The 13,625-nt window shown below is 40.2% G+C and overlaps 1 protein-coding gene across 1 annotated transcript in view; it reads right to left on the reverse strand.

The window, feature by feature from the left end:
* The window catches only part of LOC118339782 (microtubule-associated protein 2-like), a 58,818-nt gene that overhangs the window by 18,454 nt on the left and 26,739 nt on the right, over nt 1–13,625 (reverse strand). The window contains exons 3-4 of the mRNA XM_035677509.1: nt 8,919–8,983; nt 41–219 (exon numbers count right to left, since the gene is read on the reverse strand). Coding sequence (XP_035533402.1) covers nt 41–179 — 139 coding nt within the window. The 5' untranslated portion in view covers nt 180–219; nt 8,919–8,983. The remainder of the gene's footprint in view (nt 1–40; nt 220–8,918; nt 8,984–13,625) is intronic.

Below are 13,625 nucleotides of genomic sequence, written 5' to 3' on the forward strand. Positions count from 1 at the left end.
TACACACACACTCGCAAACACACCGTGTCCGTGTTCCTACCTGTCGTTCCAGGATGTGCAGCTGCCCCGCCGTGGTATCCATTCTCCCTGTAGGCAGAGCTGTAGGTGGAGTAGCCATTCTCACCGTTCTCTTGGCCGTTTGAGGACCAGTGCTCGTCTGGCTGCCGACCGTCTGCCATGCCTGCCTGCTGGGACACCGGGGAGGAGACAGGTCACCTGCTGGAGCAAGAGGCGTGGTGGAGAAAAGAAAAGACAAAGATGATTTTGAGCTTTGTACATTCAGAAGAAGTAGGGAAATGAGTTAGAGATGCTAAACATAAGGGAGGAGTCAAAACATAGAGCAAAAAGAAGTACTTCACATGATGCACACTGAAAGGCAGTATTTCACAAATCAGCCACCAGAGGGAGTAAGGTGCAACATTATTCCTCTACCGGCTAAGGCAACTGGTCTTTGTCTCAGCATCCACGTGCTGAGACAGGAGGGAGAGACGGACAAAATATATGTACCTATTCTATTCAATTTAAAAAAAAAAAATTCCAGTTTCATTAGAGTGGATGTTTTTTTTTTTCTGTGAGCCTAACAGGTGGAGCATGACATCATCACCTAGCCAAATGGCATACACAATCATCAATCCAAAACACCAACAATGAACAAACAAGTAATAAAGCATTTAGAATACAATTCACACAAATCCTGAATGTAAAGATAAAAATGTTAAGGTGCACTGCAGAAGGCAGCTAATGAACTGGTGGGGGAAAAAAGCACGTGAACACACCCTTCATATCCCCTCACCATCGATAAGGAGGTTGTTACCATGGCAACCGGAGCAAGTCTTATGGGGGTCCAGCAGATGGATATGACAGGCTTGCCCCATTCAGACAACAAAGTGCTCCACACACACACACACACACACACACACACACACACAAACAAGCACACACAAATCTAGACAAAAAAGGCGTATCACATGACAGACAACAGAACCTATTATCTGCCACCGCCTTCGCTAAAGTGCAACAAGCTCTTTCCCTCCAACTGTAATAACAAAAGGTTTGCCCCAATCAAGTATGCACTACTAATAGTATCTACATTCTAATGAAGAATGTACCCTCATAAAAGCAGCCCTTTTCCCCTAATGTTGCTTTTTAAACAAGATTAGCAGGAGGCCTTGCTTTGCCTGGCAGGCTAGCTAAACAGCATCATTATCATCAAACAGCTGCAGCTTATTTCATCATAACAAATCATCACTGGGACTCCTTTCTTTCTCCTCCCTCCATCTCTTTTCTCATGTCCCTTTATTCTAAACCATGCAGCCTTTTTTAATTACCTTTTTTTTTAATCACCTTGTATCTCTGAGGCCTCTGAACTCCGACCAAGTCCATTAACCAGTAGCTTTTTGTCTAGTTTGATCATTCCCCCCCTCTACTCTGTCAATCAGAATTTTTATCAGAATTTTGTTACATTTGGACAGAGCCAGTTAAGATGTTTCTCCAGTCTAAGATAAGGTAACCAGTCAAGTGTGCAAGGAAGCATATTCCCTAAAATATTAGTATGAGTCTTGTTAAAATAGTGTCTTCCATCCTTCTCTTTATTCCTTTATAAGTCTCTCTCCTCTCCTTCCCTGCAGTGCTGCTTGACGACAGGCTCACAGTGATCAGCTAATGTCTGCTGCAGCGGGAAGACGTGAGGATCAGAGGAGAGAGAGAGAGAGAGAGAGAGAAGGAGATAAAAAAAGAAGAGAAGAGAGGAAGGAGAAAGACCTGCTGACACTCAAAGATACTGGGCCAAACTGTCTGAGACTGAAAATCTCAGCCCAGGGCTCGGTCACAGGCAAGTCTAGTCCCAGCTGTTGCCAAGGAAGAAAACTGGTGCACTGACAGCCAGATTGTGCTGATGGTGGTTTAGAATTGCATTGACCTGCTTTCAGCTGCTGTTTTGGCAATGTTATGCCACACTTGGCATTCACACATTGTCCCTACACAGGACGTCATAAACCACGGCTGCTTACAAAAATCCTTTGTGTCGTTATTTGATACAAACATATTTAATTGCACAGCATACCGTTTCCCTCACAAAACCAAATGTAACACATCATAGGAGTCTAAATCTCCTGCATTCCTCTGTTATTTATTGTTGGCTTGTTGGCTATGTTGATTGTTTTGTATTTGAATGCCTCCCCTACCAGCAGACTGTAAAATACTAAGAACCCTTTTAATACAAAGTGGCTTAAGGAAGACTGGTAGGATTGGTGGCGAGTTAGCTGTACCCATTCAAACCCTGTGTGTCAAAGCTATCACCAGTCAAGAGCACAGTGCAGTGAAGTTTCTATTCAACAGATTTTCTTGTCATTAATTCTAAAAGGCATTCACAAGTCCTCACTAAGGCCAATGAAACCAGGTTGAATACTTTGTTGTGCATGACTTCATTGTCGTATGTCTACCAGGTGTGCTTTGGACCAGCCCCCACAGCACTGTCAGAAACTCAAATACCCCTTCCTCAACTCACCCGTCATGTGTTCAATTGATTTCCAACAGGGTGTTATTTAACATAGTTACATAAAAGTGGCCAAAAAATGTATCACACAATTTTACTGTCAGTGTTTGTATTGCAACCACTTGGAGTGGCAGAAGCCGGAAGTTTCAACCATTTACATTACTTTTATCTGACTATTTCAGCTGTTTATACATTCATTTAGCTACTTAGCTAACCCAGCTATTAATCTGATACTTTGAGCTAACTATTTATCCATTATTTTTTGCTTATTACCTATTATCTAAGTTTACGCTGTTTATGTGTTAGTTTAAATAAACAAGCTATGTATTTTTTTTTATATATATATTTTTTTTATTGATCCATTACTGGTGGTAACTAGTTACTCAATTTATAGCTTTAATAATCTATTTTTTATTAGTTGAAGTACGACCCGTTCATGTACCCATTGGCAACTGCAACACCTCCTGGGGGAATTGCCCCGTGGGAGGATCAATGCTTGAGACAATATTCAGTTTAAATCTATTTTCTATAAGAAAGTGATGACTACTTTTATACATTAATCCACAATCTCCTGGGTTGGCCACTCTCTCCAGACACACTCTGACGTCCTTGTGGGATTAACCTGATCTGACATTGCCCCCGCTCGTCGCTCCCTTTTAGCTGTTTACCAGTCTTATTGTGTTAGAGGAAAAGGATGAAGTGAATAATGGGCATCTTTCCACACAATATAAAAAAAGGCAGAAATGTGAAAGCAATTTTCTTAACACACTCAGTACAGTCTGTAGGGTCAATCTGCAGTTTGCTTTTATGTTAGCTGACACAGTACAGCAAAATATTCCTTTCATGAGCAGGAAAAAAAAAAGTTATAGACTAATGTGGCATTACCTGCAGGCCACGACTGACCTCTGGTATCATTTACAGAGACAGCAGGTAAAACCAACCTCATTACCCTTTCTAAAGAACTCCTAACCAATAAAAAATGTCTGACTATTATATTTTCAGGAAGGCTTAGAGAAACCCAGCAGTTAGCCCACAACGGCTCAGCATGTGAATCATCACAGTGTCTAAATCTTAAAAGGGTTAAATCAACAGCACTAGGAGTCAAAAAAGGAATGTCAAATCCTATTAGATCTTGGGACTGATGTCTTAAATTGAACATGCCAGCATGATCTCTCACAGAGAAGAGAAGGTGTGGCAGAAGGCCTGAGGCTCGTCTGAATCGAGTAGGCTTCCTTCTCTTCCTCCCTCTTTCTTTTGTCTTTTTTCAGCGCCATCGTCTATCACCCTCATGCCCCCCCACGGCTACACTCTGCTCTACCTTTCAGCCCCAGCATCCCTCTTTTCTACCGACTCCACCCCACCCCTTCCCTAATCCGACCTCACTTCCCTCCCCGTCTGGGCCCCCCCCGTCGCACTACCAACCTCACCCCCAATCTGGGTCACTCATCACGCCTCCATGGAGCGCCGCTCACATCGGAATGTCACCATCCATTTAAACTGGATGGAATCTCTGGCAGCCAGTCTCAGTGGGCCAACCTGCCCTTAATCCTCTGTGTGAGCACCCAAGTGTGTGTGTGCATGTGTATGTGTGTGTGTGTGTGTCTGTTTAAAAGCTTTCATGTTCATATGTAGGATCAGCTTGGGTCTCCAATTTTAGGCATGACTTTATTTTTAAAACTTTTTATAATGGTCCATTATTTAATCCGTCTTTCTCACATGTTCTACTTCCATTCATTGTAAATAAAAATCTTCCATCTACTTCCCCCTCCATTTTGCAAGCAGTCCAAGGTTTTGAATTAGCATTTTGAGCATTTGGCAAATGTCCTCCTATTAGATAAATTAAGAATATTTTGGCCACTGTACACCAATTACTTAAGGGGGAATTTCCAAGAAAATAATTTGTTTTAGAGACAGTAATACAATAAGAATAAGAAGGTTGCTGGTTTGTAGGGTCGAGTGATGCTTTTCAAAAGTATAAAACTATCAAATGAGTAAGGTGTGTCAATATCTCTTAAATACAGCAACTGAGGAATACAGCAATAAAAGAACCTGGTCTGTAAATAGTTCTCTTACTCTTGTGATCAAAAACATTGTTCTGACACTTAGTTCTGGAAATAGTTTTCTAATATAGGAGATTATGACAGGCATTTTACTGTACTGTACAAATACTGTACTACTGTACCTGCTTGATGGCACTTTAAGAATATGAAAAAATAACTGGTTTGTTTGTTTAGTAGCAGATAATTTAGGAGTATGACTTAAAAAGTTCCAACATTCATCAAAGCACTACATTATTTAGAGCAGATACAATATCATAAGCCATGTACAGTAAACACAGTCACTATAGCGTACGTTGCAGTGGAGGATGGGTAACTGTCACACTAAACCATTGGAGCTCTGAGGAGGACAGTAGGACAGTCAAGGTTGCTGTGACCTGTAATCAACCCAGAATCCAGCAGCTTCCGCAGCAACAGCAACAGCAGACGGCGGATTATGTTTCGTTGACTCAGCAAGACATGTGGGGGATTGAAGCATAATGAGCGCTGCCAGCGAAGTGTGAATGAACTGTGTATATGTTCAACACAACGCATGACGAGCACACAAACACGCGCCCATGTATAAGAGGTGTGGGGCTGATTCCACTCCTTGCAGATTAAGTACCGTAATAACAGCAGTATAGGTGCACTAACATTATCAGGGTTTCTAATTCGTTTGCCAAAAAAACCTGAATTAAGCAGCAGTCACACTGTGACAATAGTATGTAACATAATATTAATGTGTGTACTAAATTAAGTATCCCCTATGTCGTATCTACATTCCCCTTAAATAAGCGCTTCTAGTACTGGGTCCTCTATCCCATCTTGGATCACAGTCTACGAATCTGAGTGTGAATCTACTGACTGCAAGACTCAACCATGGTGGCGAGAGGTGGGGGTGGGTTATACAGCCTGTCATTTATTTATAAGGAAAGATAAAGTGTCAGTAAATTTAAATCCAGTGCGACTTTAAGGGTTGGTGAACACAAATTGCAAATTATGAGTCCCAGTGAGTTGCCAGACCTCGCCAGTGAACCATTGGAACTACTTTCTACCAAAGAAATAGTCCCCATGAAATCATCTGTGGATGATCCATTTCAGACACTGATTCAAGAAGTAGATGTTGTTGTATCTCAGCGGGTGGGTGATGGGGGAGTATTTAAGAAGTCTGCTGAAGGCATCGACCGTTAGACGATCCCTCTAAATGCCTTGCCGCTGCTCTGCGTCACATCCAATGAGCTGTTAGCAAAAATGATTTCACCAAACTACTTCTGTATGATTATAATGATTCAAAAATAAAAAAGCAGTGATCACAGCTTATTCTTATTTATAAAAACAAATGGCAATGTACTTAATTTTTTTTTAAAATTATATATATTTTATTGAGGTTTTGGCACCCTGCTAATCAGCTTGTGCTGTAGAAAAAACAATGGCATAATTATTGTGATGAATTGATTGACATATTTTGCATTTTGGATGGTTTTAGTGAGTAAAGTCTATCTATCTGCAAACTGAATTTTCCCCCTTGAAGACAATTTAAGGTCAAATTTAAATCAAACTGACTGGCAGATGTATTCCCTCCTCTCCCTGCTTGCATGCAAGCTTTTCCTTCTCTTTAGTTTTAGCCTCCAATCTAAAGAGGAGTAAATGCTTCCTGGCACACGTCAGCCCCACCCCACAGTGATGTCATTGTTCCCATGGTGATATGAGACCCAGGGGTGGGAGGGGCTGGTGATGGTCAGGAGAGGATGCTGGCTGCAGAGAGTGGACTTTGACCATGTTATGAATCCTGAAATAGGTCACAAGATCCTCCAGGCACAGCCCCGGGGGTCCTTCCTAACTGCATCGACACAAATGGGAGTCGAGCCATTTAAATTCATCAATACACTGATAGCTGGTTGCTGGTTGGGCTGATGATGTTACATTAGACTTTTAGGCTGGTGCTGATATCTGTATAGTGTAACACTGTTATGTTACTATAAAAGCTAGAGCCAAAATTGATACAAACAGCCGGAGTCAATCACTTTGTATAACAGCCTTATTCCATTGCAATAAACCAGTTTTTTTTCCTTTGGATACCTTAAAATAAAGAAATATCTACTTGCGATATCTCGTCATATAAGCAGTACTTCCAGAGAGTGATTTTTATCTTCTGATTGTTATATTTTCAAAAACATTTTGAGTTGTAAAGAGGAAAAAATATCCATTGTTTTGTTAGACAAAAAAGAAAATGGAGAAAAGTCACAATAATAATTTTTGTGAAATAGAAATGTTTTTTTTCTTTCTTATTCTGTCAACCGTCTTGCAACACCTCAGATATATGTTGCGACTCCTTGAAGGTGTCCCAATCCACAGGTTTGTGAACTATACTGTTGTAAGAGATGCTGAAATCATCATCATCAGCTTTGTGATGATTAATAATCATTTTTCAAGCAAATATGTCAAACATTTTATGGTTCCAGCTTCTCAAATGTGAGGATTTGCTGCTTTTCCTTGTCGTTCATAAATGAAATGGAACTTTTCTGGGAAAAACTCTTCTAGAGTGCTTAAAACAATGTTTTATGTCTCAGGCAGCAGCAAAAGCAATTATTTGGGAGGAAATGGCTAGTTACCATGAGTAGCGATAGACCATGTAAACATACAGTATAAGGAAAAGAGTGCCAACTTCAGAAAGCATCAGCACCATTCAGAAAAAAGGATGTAACAGTACTACCCACATGATTTGATTGACAGGTCAAAACACTATAGCAAAGAAACCAGAGGTGATGAATACCAACAGATTTTCATTATTTACACATTATGACTGTGCACAGGCAACCAGAATTAAAAAAAGAGCACTGTGATTTAAATTTCACCAGCTATTACTGCATAATAACTCCTGCAAAGATAAAGAGAGCAACAAGTGTGAAATTTCACACAACACTAAGCTCCCATACGAACCCCTTCCTTTCCAGCCATCTTGCATTTTCACACGTTCTTCATGGCTGAGGGGATTAAGATGACTGTCGACAGCCAACACCCTGCACGCCCATGCTCACACACACCTACACACACGCCCTGTTCAAATCAACCCAAATACATGACACCCAAAAACTCAAGCAAACGATCACACCCTCTCATTGTCGCTCCCGAATGTATCCATAAAGCTAAACCTCTGTGGCTGGAAGCAAACAGACTGTTAACATGAGCTAAATATAGACACACACTCAAAACACAAAGACCTCTCTAAAAACAGCATTTACCCACCAAATCTACATTTAGCCGCTCTCTCTGTCTTTTAAATTCCTGTCATGAAAGTCAAACACATTTAAGCAGCAAAAGCCCAAAACATGAGATTGGAGTTTCAAGTTAATGACTGTTTTCTCGTGGTCAGACCATATCTTGCATGACATCAACCCAAACAATCACCCCTTCGAGCTTCCCACATGTTGCTGAGCATAATTCCCCCTCTATTATATATCCATGGACAGTCAGGCTAATCATCTGGCTGAGTGCAGCCACTTAGATCGGACTCCCGGGGCCCCATGAGTCATGGGAAAAGTGAGTGTGAAATGTCATGGAGTAGAAGCAGTGCATAGTATACCATCTGGCAGCAGTCCAGACTTCTATGTTTTTGTGTGAGATTAAAATATCTCACTGTAAAAGCTGTATTCTAGCAAATGGTTCAATATAGAATTTATAGCAGCATGGCTCTATAGATAGTCAGTCTGCTGGTCAACCACTTTGATCCAGATACAGATGTTCAGATTATTCATGTTTCCCAGATGATGAATCCTACTGACTTTGGTGATTATTTGACTTTTCCTCTAGCACCACCATGAGGTTTGATATCTGTGATTTTGAGTGTAATATCTCAATAACTATTGAATGAATTGCCAGGAAATTTACAGACATTTTTGCTCTCCTCAAGATGAACCGAAGTAACTTTAGTGACCCTCACACTTTTCAATCATCGGGTCAAAATTTAAAGTTTATGACCAAATACCTGCAAAACGAATGACATTCCCATGGAAATGTTAGCATGCTAGCATGGCAAAGTACAGAGCCCAGGAGATGCCCTGGCAAAAAATGTTTTTCGTGCATTTTGCAGTCACTGTAGTTACTCCTTCGTGCTTGGAAGAGGAGGGTGAAGCGAGTGAGTTGCAATCTGCAACAACACTGCTAGATGCCACTCAATCCTACACACTGGACCTTTAAATCATGCTCACAAATCCAGGATTTGTTTCTCTGTGACACCTCCCAGGCTCTGTACTTAACATGTGTACATGGTAAACATTATACCTGCTTCATCACACATCAGAGTGTTAGCATTCAGCTCAAATCACAACTGTGCCTAAGTATAGCCCGATAGAATCTTGCTTATTCACACACCACCTTTTGTTACCTACCTTGAAGAGCTGTCTTCACTTATGGATGAAACAGACAAGTGCTGAGATGAGGCGTCTGCTCAGACCTGCATGAAAAAAAGAGAAGAGGGAATGTTAGGACATCAATAAACTGCAGCACTGGAGTGGAACACTCCATCCTAAAAAAAGAGCTGTGTCATTGGGTCTGACAAAAGCCAAAGCTCATTTAATCCACCGACAGCCTTAAGCTCTGAATCCAGCCTAGTTAGACCAGAATCAAATGAGGGACTTTTTACAAGACAGCTCTCATGTCAGCATTTTGTTAAACACAGCCGTGCATGGGCCATGCATGCACACGGCAGCTTAGCTCTGTCACCTGGAGTCCGCCAGCAACATTAATCCAAACCTTAGTGCGGCCTTGTCTCTCTTTTAAGCTGCCGCTGATGGGCTGTACACAACAACAAAGCCAAAGACAATCTAATCTATTTAGAGTGTGTCCGTGATGATGTGCGTGAGCATACACATGTAAATGCCTTTTTGTTGACTGCATATTTTTTCTGATCATTAGTATCATCACAGGACTGTGTCATGCATTTCATGTTAATTAATTTTTATAATTGTATTTGCCTGTTTTATATTGAAATTAATGGCATTATTCTCCAGCATTGTTCACATTATCAGATTTCCTTTTTCTTGTTTGTTTGCGTGTTTTGATAACCAATTTCGGATACTGGGAAGTTGTGTGGATTGGCACTGAAGGTTTTACATTTTAGGAAATACATGCTAAAAATAAGTATATTCGTGGTAAATATGGAGCTGGAGCCAGCAGCCATGTTAGTGAATTCTTTTACAGGGGGGTTATGCATTTAAATATTTCTTCTCTGGAGCAGCAATTTCCTGGCATATCGTTTTTACAAGTCAATGTTAATATAGATTTAAAAAAACAAACCATATATAACGTGTTCATTTGTGAGCTTTATAGGTGCCGGTAGGTGGGATTTTGTGTGGACAGAGCCAGGCTAATCCCCCTATTTCCAGTCTTTATGCTAAGCTAAGATAACCTAACTATCAAAGAAAATATACAACACTGGTATCAATCCTCTTATCTAACCCTTAGCAAGAAAGCAGATAAGTGTATTTCCTAAAACTATTTCTTAAACAAAATGGAAAGCTGAGGAACATTTTATCGGTAAAAAAACAGACAAGTTAATGAGTGTGACTACAGAGGTTTGTAGGATAGTTTCCAAGGCAACTGCAGGGATAATAATCCAAAAAGAAAATCAAAGTGATTATTTCTCATAAACAAGCGATTACAAGCAAATGTGTGATCTGTGTGCCAGCGACTCTACTCGTGAGCTGTTTTTGAGATTTGTCAAATTCTTGGTCCGGCCTGTTGGAGCTGAGCCAGAGGATGAGTTAAACTTTAAGCCAGCCATGAAGAAAGACAGACTTGCACATTTACTCTGCTCTGGGACTGTAAGGAGGTAGAAAACAGAGCATCCTGTTAACATGATAATAGTGTGAAAGGACTATCGGGGGGGGGGAGAGATTCAAAACAGGCATTTGGACAGAGAAAGAAAGAGATAGAGGATGAAGTAGAGGGACGCACAGAGAGAGCAGAGATTCTCCAAACAGGAAGGAGGTTGATTTATTAGAGAAGAGAGGAAAAGAGGCCTGGAGTGAAAAAGAGAAGGAAACAATACACAGAAGAGGAAAGACGTATATTTCTGCTAAAGGACAATACTGGTTTATTGCAACTTTTAATTTTAAATTTTTATGCTTATGCTGTTGACACGATTGTGTGGTCATGCTTTTCATAATTGTACTTGCATGTTTTAAATTGAACCTAATAGTTTTATTTTGGAGCATTGTTAGCATTATCAAATTATACCAAACATTTCCTCCAGAACTGCATGATTGTCTTGTCTTTTAATTGCCAGTCTGATGAATGTTTTGTTACAACAGGAAAGAGGTTGGAGAGAGGAAAATAAGCCAGGGTTGGTAGAGGGGGAAGAAAAACTATTTAATTCACAGCGGCAAAAAGAAGTAACGGTTTTAAAGTTAGTTAGTTTCTTATTTATAACCGGAAGTTACTGATATGCATGACATCGTTTCTGGTGAGCTTTTAATAATCAGAAATTCCAGAAACCTCTTTTGTTTTTGCTCATGTCATTTCAGGGCCTTCATACATTCTTTGTGCAAAGGTTGGCAATAAAAAGAAAAACAGTCAATTTCTCTTCAATGCACTAAAACATTCAAGCCACTGCTGGTATGGTCTTTTAAGTTGAAGATATGGTGAATTGGATTGGTAGATGGAGAGGAGAAAGATGCAGAGAGATGCATAGTTACCGCATGGTCCAAAAATATCAGGAGCGTGACAAGAATAGAAGCGTGGTTTTAAACTGTTACAGTAAATGATCCCTTTCTCACACAGCAGTTGTCCTGCTTGTTATGATCCCTAAGTCCCCATTAACACAATTTGTCTATTTCTTTTTTCTTTCTCTTTTTTTTCATCTCATGATAAAGTCACTAACAAGTGGAGCTTGTGATCTAAATTGGACACAAAACTAATGAACAAACTGATGAAAGTTAACTGTAACTGGGGGAAAATAATGGATTAATGAATGAATTCCCTATGACAAGTTATCTTCTTTTTGATCATGGTTACCAAATTACTTCTATTTCTCCTATTTTTTACTACATTAATGGTCTGATTTCCACAGCCTGTCTAATGATAAAGTATCTGAAGCGTGTCATATCTAATCTCCAAACTCATTAATTGCAGCTTTTACAGGATGAAATGCTGATCATTTATTTTACTTATCAGTCACCCAAGATGACCATCAACTCTACCAGCACATCCTGTGGACTGATATTTAATGGATGGGCACAAACAGTACAGGCTTGAACAAAAAAGCAATTTGTCTCTGGAAAGGAGGAACACATTTGACAACGCATTTTTCTGCCTGACATTTGTCTTGACCTGTATGGTCCTCCCAGGAGGAGCGAGGCCAAACAGGTCAAACAGAGTCAAGGATGGAGGAAGGAGGGGAAGGAGGTCAGAGGCTGACCTAATCCGCAGATTTGACTTTATCATCAGAGTCGAGGCAAACAGGAAATGAATCCTAATCTCAGCGCCGTGCTAAAAAGCCTGATAAACCTTGCTAAAATGAGCCAGGAGAAGAGATAAAGGGCAACATCACAGAATATATTTCCCGAATTTTCTGGTTCAGTTTTTACTAAGCAGTGCTTTCTGCATTACAGGCAATCCTTTAATTCTGGTGTATTAATCATCCAAATCTTTTTTCAGACTCAATCAGTCACAATTTGCAAGAATAGGCCAATTCAGACAGTTCGTCATAGGTCATGAATTGATTTTGGCACTTCAAACTCTCCAAAAACACATTTAGCACCATTATTGCAAAAATGTAAGAAGTAACGAGGCACAAAAAAAAGAATCCATGTTCCTGGATAACCAAACACATTTACGTCCAAAGCCAACATTCAAAGTCAATGCAGGAAGTGTGTAGCTAGCATGGATGTATTGGGAAAACTGCATTTCAAGGTGGCACCCCATTTATTCCTATGAAAATTGCTCACTTGGCGCATACAGGGTTTTTAGGTAAGAAACTACTTATAGAGCTCTGCTAGATTTTATTGGATGTAAGAGATAAGGGATCATTCTGATTATAAAAAGAGTCATTTTGTTTTTGAAGGTCAGATTGTGTATGAGAAAAAGTTTTTTAGTAAAGTATTTAAAAGTGTTCTTGCTTGGCAACAGGTTTTAAAAAGTTTTTTTTTCTTTATCTGATATCATCAGTTTTGATCATTTGCTTGCACGTTATTTAACAGTATTGTTTGGCCTTTAGTTAACTAGAAAGCAATTTATGCAAACAACCCAGTTCTGACATAAACAGGCACTTCCAGCCTTACTGTATTTAGTAACTTAGTCCTAGTTTCCTGAGGACATCCAATATGACCAGAGTTTATATTATGTCACCTGAAGGCTTAGTTGCTACTTCTAGAACTACTCCTGCCTCCTACAGCAGGTGCTAAAGGCTAAAAATGAAGTAGGTTTGTGTTACTAAGCAATCCCACTGTGTCACCGCAGAAAATTACATGATTTATGCTAATGTGTCTGTTGAAGCTGCAGTGTTTTGTTCAGAGTGTTTGGTCCAACCAGAGGGTCCAGCCAGTACATTTGACAGAGCCTCTCCTCTGAGGTTCTCTGCTTCCTTCCCTTTTAACTTGGCCATCGCCCCCGTTTCTTCATCTATAATTCACACAGACAGCCTCCTTCTCCCCACAGACAAACACACACACAAGCTCCTTCGGGCCAGCATACGCCTCCGTACAACAAACACACGAACACATGCATGTTTAATACATGAAAGCCACGTGGAGTTGTAGTCAGGGTGAGGAATATTCAAAAGTGTGTTCTTTTATGGCACCAAAATATGATGACGATGATGATGAAATACATCTAGAAACGTAATTCACTGAAAACTGAAATGTATATTGTTTAGTTCCTCACTGTTCTTCCACATCATCTGAGTGTTCATAACCATTTCACATATGGCACCGCGTGTGCCATTATCTTCATCACCAGAGTGAGTAACTGCATCTGTGATTCACTTCGCCATTTCTAACCACGACTCTCCATCTAGTCCTGAACTCCTTTGTTCTGCAGGAGCCTCTGTATACTGCAATCTTACAGGTGTAGAGAGATAGAGATAGAGAGACAGAGAG

This window comes from Morone saxatilis, unplaced genomic scaffold (genome assembly GCF_004916995.1).
Source record: "Morone saxatilis isolate NCDOM2014 unplaced genomic scaffold, NCSU_SB_2.0 Contig6, whole genome shotgun sequence".
NCBI classification, from domain to species: Eukaryota; Metazoa; Chordata; class Actinopteri; family Moronidae; genus Morone; species Morone saxatilis.